Source organism: Pseudophryne corroboree, chromosome 3 (assembly GCF_028390025.1).
Source record: "Pseudophryne corroboree isolate aPseCor3 chromosome 3, aPseCor3.hap2, whole genome shotgun sequence".
Lineage (NCBI taxonomy): Eukaryota > Metazoa > Chordata > Amphibia > Anura > Myobatrachidae > Pseudophryne > Pseudophryne corroboree.
Window position 1 is genome coordinate 49,254,566 of NC_086446.1, and position 6,000 is coordinate 49,260,565.

Below are 6,000 nucleotides of genomic sequence, written 5' to 3' on the forward strand. Positions count from 1 at the left end.
ATCCAGTGTAACCATAGCTTCTATTTATTTCTTTGTTAAATTTCCTTATATGACCCTCTAGGTTCCTCATAAAGGATGACAATTCCTATCACCTCCCACTCCCTTCAGCCACAAACCCATTTCCTCCCTCTCCTACTCATCTTCTCATGATCACCACCCATCTCTCCACACCCATATTCAGACCCTTTCAACTTCTCCCTCACCTTTTTATTTATTTTTGTTGCCTGTCTGTTTTTATGGTTTGATGTTTCTGTATGCCTGTTATATACTATCGCCATAGACAATACTGGTTATCATTGTTCCCTATGCTCTCTAATACTTTCTTCTGTTTCCCACAGGCAGTTACATAGAAACATAGAATTTGACGGCAGATAAGAACCACTTGGCCCATCTAGTCTGCCCCTTTTTTATTTTATCCTTTAGGCAATCTCAACCCTTTTTTAACCTTAATTCTTTGTAAGGATATTCATATGCCTGTCCCAAGCATGTTTAAATTGGCCTACAGTCTTAGCCTCTACCACCTCTGATAGGAGGCTATTCCACTTATCCACTACCCTTTCTGTGAAGTAATTTTTCCTTAAATTTCCCCTGAACCTCCCCCCCTCCAGTCTCAATGTATGCCCTCGAGTTCTAATACTTCTTTTCCTTTGAAGAATGTTTCCCTCCTGAACTTTGTTAAGACCCTTGATATATTTGCAAGTTTCTATCATGTCTCCCCTTTCCCTTCTCTCCTCCAAACTATACATGTTAAGTTCTTTTAGCCTTTCCGGGTAAGTTTTGTGATGTAGGCCATGCACCATTTTAGTTGCCCTTCTTTGTAGTCTCTAATGTATTTATATCCTTCTGGAGATAGGGTCTCCAGAACTGGACACAGTATTCCAGATGGGGCGTACCAATGAACTATACAGTGGCATTATTACTTTTCTTTCTTTCTGCTGCTGATTCCTCTATGCAACCAAGCATCTCTTATAGCTATGCTAGTTCTCCTTTGTATAACTTGTTCATACTATCAATATCGATGACAATCTAGTGTTCACTCTAGGCTGTTTTAGCAGGGCGCCGCGCCCTGCTCGGTTTTTAGTAGGCAAAACCTGCGATGCCTCTTTTGCGGCGCCCTGCTAGAACAGCCGCCGCTTCCTGCCCTCCCAGCGTGTAAAGATGCCGTGCGCATGCGCTCGGCATCCATTCATGCATTGGGAGAGAGCTGGGGGAAGCCCAGCACCGACGGAGGTGCGGGGCACGCCCCCAACAGTGACGTCATTGGCCACAGACGCCCTCTATAGCAGCCCCTGTGGGCCGCACGCGCCCCCGTTTCAGGCAAAGCCGCGCGCGCATCAATGTGCCCCCGAACTCTGGTGCCCTGCCCATGCCTAGAGTGAACACTACAATCTGTTCTGTGATTTCCTTATTGATAAACACAGATTGCATAAAAAAACCACAATAGAACTAATTGCCCATAAATATTTCTCACATATTACAAATTATGAAAGATGTAAAATGTACAATAAAACTGTCATCACCATCTGCTGCCTTATACAGGGATAGTGGTTATCATGTTGTTATCAGAGTCCTACTGTGAAGCCTGGGGTTAGAGACCCCTAGGACACTGCTTTCCTTGTATACCTATATCACAGGTATATCCTGCACCAGCCCCATCATTACATAACATTTCTCATGTACCCCTGAACACCAAAGTGAGTAACCCAGGGGGCACTGGTACTGCAGGTAGAGAGCGACCAATGTAGTGACAGTCACTTTGGTATATTGGAGAGTCCCTAAATCCCACCTACCTGATCCTCCTGTGGGATCCTGTGATTCTCCTCTGTACAATCCTGGGAATACAGAGGACGGGGACATCTCTCTGGGGTATCTCTGTTACTGGGCCCATCTGTAGGAGACACACAGTGACTGAGTACAGTGTATATATGTGATTATCAGATGATGTGTATATATAGGGGGCCCCCATACCTGCTCTCCCCTGTACAAAACATGACAGTCTCCTCTTACCCAGTGATGTGAGGGGACGGTGATTCTCCATCATCACGTCCTTGTACAGACCCCTGTGTTCCTCTAAATACTCCCCCTCCTGCATGGAGACATAGACAGTGACATCCTGACACCTTATAGGAACCTGACACACACAGTGATAGTCATCACCCAGACACATCCCCTGGTGTTACTGTATAATGCCCCATTCCCAGCAGTCACCTCTCCAGTCATCACCCAGACACATCCCCTGGTGTTACTGTATAATGTCCCATTCCCAGTTTTCACCTCTCCAGTCATCACCCAGACACGTCTCCTGGTGTTACTGTATAATGCCCCATTCCCAGCAATCACCTCTCCAGTCATCACCCGGACACATCCCCTGGTGTTATGTTACTGTATAATGTCCCATTCCCAGCAGTCACCTCTCCAGTCATCACCCAGACACGTCCCCTGGTGTTACTGTATAATGCCCCATTCCCAGCAGTCACCTCTCCAGTCATCACCCAGACACGTCCCCTGGTGTTACTGTATAATGCCCCATTCCCAGCTGTCACCTCTCCAGTCATCACCCAGACACATTCCCTGGTGTTACTGTATAATGTCCCATTCCCAGCAGTCACCTCTCCAGTCATCACCCAGACACGTCCCCTGGTGTTACTGTATAATGTCCCATTCCCAGCAGTCACCTCTCCAGTCATCACCCAGACACGTACCCTGGTGTTACTGTATAATGCCCCATTCCCAGCAGTCACCTCTCCAGTCATCACCCAGACACGTCCCCTGGTGTTACTGTATAATGCCCCATTCCCAGCAGTCACCTCTCCAGTCATCACCCAGACACATTCCCTGGTGTTACTGTATAATGCCCCATTCCCAGCAGTCACCTCTCCAGTCATCACCCAGACACGTCCCCTGGTGTTACTGTATAATGCCCCATTCCCAGCAGTCACCTCTCCAGTCATCACCCAGACACATTCCCTGGTGTTACTGTATAATGTCCCATTCCCAGCAGTCACCTCTCCAGTCATCACCCAGACACATTCCCTGGTGTTACTGTATAATGTCCCATTCCCAGCAGTCACCTCTCCAGTCATCACCCAGACACGTCCCCTGGTGTTACTGTATAATGCCCCATTCCCAGCTGTCACCTCTCCAGTCATCACCCAGACACGTTCCCTGGTGTTACTGTATAATGTCCCATTCCCAGCAGTCACCTCTCCAGTCATCACCCAGACACGTCCCCTGGTGTTACTGTATAATGCCCCATTCCCAGCAGTCACCTCTCCAATCATCACCCAGACACATTCCCTGGTGTTACTGTATAATGCCCCATTCCCAGCAGTCACCTCTCCAGTCATCACCCAGACACATTCCCTGGTGTTACTGTATAATGTCCCATTCCCAGCAGTCACCTCTCCAGTCATCACCCAGACACATTCCCTGGTGTTACTGTATAATGTCCCATTCCCAGCAGTCACCTCTCCAGTCATCACCCAGACACGTCCCATTGGTGTTACTGTATAATGCCCCATTCCCAGCTGTCACCTCTCCAGTCATCACCCAGACACATTCCCTGGTGTTACTGTATAATGTCCCATTCCCAGCAGTCTCCTCTCCAGTCATCACCCAGACACATCCCCTGGTGTTACTGTATAATGCCCCATTCCCAGCTGTCACCTCTCCAGTCATCACCTACACACATCCCCTGGTGTTACTATATAATGTCCCATTCCCAGCAGTCTCCTCTCCAGTCATCACCCAGACACATCCCCTGGTGTTACTGTATAATGCCCCATTCCCAGCAGTCACCTCTCCAGTCATCACCCAGACACGTCCCATTGGTGTTACTGTATAATGCCCCATTCCCAGCTGTCACCTCTCCAGTCATCACCTACATACATCCCCTGGTGTTACTATATAATGTCCCATTCCCAGCAGTCTCCTCTCCAGTCATCACCCAGACACATCCCCTGGTGTTACTGTATAATGCCCCATTCCCAGCAGTCACCTCTCTAGTTAGCAGGTGAATGATCTTGTTGGTGAGTTCCAAGATCTTCTGGTCATTGTGCCTCTCATGTATTAGTAAGTGAGCTGGAGGCACTGGGTTGGAGGCACAGGTGATGTGTGCCTCACTCAGTGGAAGTCTTCTTCACTACTGTGTAATAAAAAGTAATGTGAGAGACATCAGAAAAAGGAAAACATGATAACAGGGAGCAAAGGGAGTGTAGGTGGGGATGAGGGCGGGGAGCACAGGGTACCAGACATGGGTAGAGGGTAGCAGGAGCCTCAGGGGTGGGAGGGGAGAGTACTAGGGACACAAGGGGTGAAGAGGGGATAACAGGGGTCACATAGGGCGAGGGCACACATGAGAGCAAGTGTTATAGAGATACAGGGAGCGGATAACAGGGGGCAGAGAGGTGGGGGGGAGAGCACACATGGGGGTAGGAGATATAGAGACATGGGGAGATGATAAATGGGTGGAAGGGGAGAGTACACAGGGGGGGTGTAGTACGGTATGACGGCGTTCGGGCTCCCGGCGAGCAGCTTACTGGCGCCGGGAGCCTGACTGCCAGCATACCGACAGCGTGGCGAGCGCAAAGGAGCTCCTTGCGTGCTCCGCTGTACTTGCCACGCTACGCGCGCCACACTATTTTATTCTCCCTCCAGGGAGGTCGTGGACCCCCCACAAGAGAGAATAGTTGTCAGTATGCCGGGTGTCGGGATCCCGATATTCGGCATACAGAAGACCACCCCACAGGGGAGCAGGCAGTGTACAGACATGGGTAGAGGATAAGAGGGGGTACATGTGGTGAGGGAGCGGTGGGGATAACAGGTAGTACATGGGGTGGGGATAACAGGTGGCGCGTGGGGTGAGGGAGGGGTGGGGATAACAGGGACCATAAGGGTGGAAGGGGCAGAGATAATGGAGCACAGGGGTGGAAGGGAAGGAGTTAACTGGGGACATGTGGGTGGGAGGGGAGGGAATAACAGAGATCACAGTTGTGGAAGGGAAGAAGATAACTGGGAGCACAGGGGTGGGAGGGGAAGAGTTAACTGAAGGCACAGGGCTAGGGGAGGGGATAACAGGTTGCACAGCGGCGGTGAAAGGTAGAGAACACTGGAGAGCAGGCAGTACATGCAAGAGGATAAAATAAAGGGAGGCACAGAGGTGGGAGGGGGAAGGAATAACAGGGGGCACACAGGGCAGCAGCAGGAGGTACAGGGAGCAGCACCTGGCGGTGTCACTCACAGCGATGTCTCCTATTCACAAGTCACGCTGGAGCAGAGAGCGGAGAACAGAGGAGAGGAGCGCGTGGAGCTCACATCCGGTGCAGCGCGGAAGTCAGGTGGAACGCACAGGCCGGAAGTCGATTGGAACGCACAGGCCGGAAGTCGGGTAAGTAACGTGCTGCGGTTGAGAGGAGGAGGCCGGGCCCGAGAATCTTGGTTGATGTTAGATTCAAGTGGGCTAAGGGACCTTTTTCGTCAGGGGGAGTTGCCACGACACAAGGGGGAGGAGCTAGGCCAGAGGGATAGTTCCTCTTCTATCCACGCCACCAACTATTACCTTTAGTATTCAGGTGGCGAGCGAAGGGTCCGAAGCCTGGTACCCTGTTCGGCCGTAGCTCCTCCCCCTGGTGACGTGTCACCTCCCCTAGGTACGTCAGAAGGTCCCTTCTCCTACCCCGATATAGAACCAACCCGTGAATCTTTGGGGGTGAGTTCGCACGGGGAGAGGTACAGACAGAGATACAGTGAGGCACTTACAGCTGGGATAGAGCAGGGATATGGCTGATGCTGGCTCGTGTCACCATTATGCGTCACCATGGGGCTATGAAGTAGGGATTTGGGTCTGTGACCTCAATCACATGACCTTTCACTGACCCCCTTCTGACTTCCCACACGATGTCCTCATATCACCCACCTCAGCCTCATTATACCTCACCTGGTTCCCCTATAATGCCTCATCTCAGACTAGTAATGGTCTCCTGCTATCCTGTAACCCTATAT

The 6,000-nt window shown here is 50.7% G+C and overlaps 1 protein-coding gene across 5 annotated transcripts in view; it reads right to left on the reverse strand.

Moving 5' to 3' along the window:
* Positions 1-5,613, reverse strand: part of LOC135054693 (zinc finger protein OZF-like) — a 45,536-nt gene extending 39,923 nt beyond the window's left edge. For 2 of the 5 annotated variants that reach the window (XM_063957958.1, XM_063957954.1), the window contains exons 1-4: positions 5,240-5,613; positions 3,998-4,144; positions 2,008-2,086; positions 1,791-1,888 (exon numbers count right to left, since the gene is read on the reverse strand). In XM_063957958.1, the coding sequence (XP_063814028.1) occupies positions 1,791-1,857 (67 nt within the window). In that variant the 5' untranslated portion in view covers positions 1,858-1,888; positions 2,008-2,086; positions 3,998-4,144; positions 5,240-5,613. Of the gene's footprint in view, positions 1-1,790; positions 1,889-2,007; positions 2,087-3,997; positions 4,145-5,222 lie in introns of all 5 variants that reach the window. The other 3 variants (XM_063957959.1, XM_063957957.1, XM_063957956.1) reach the window with 2 other exon arrangements.
* Positions 5,614-6,000: the final 387 nt, after the last annotated feature.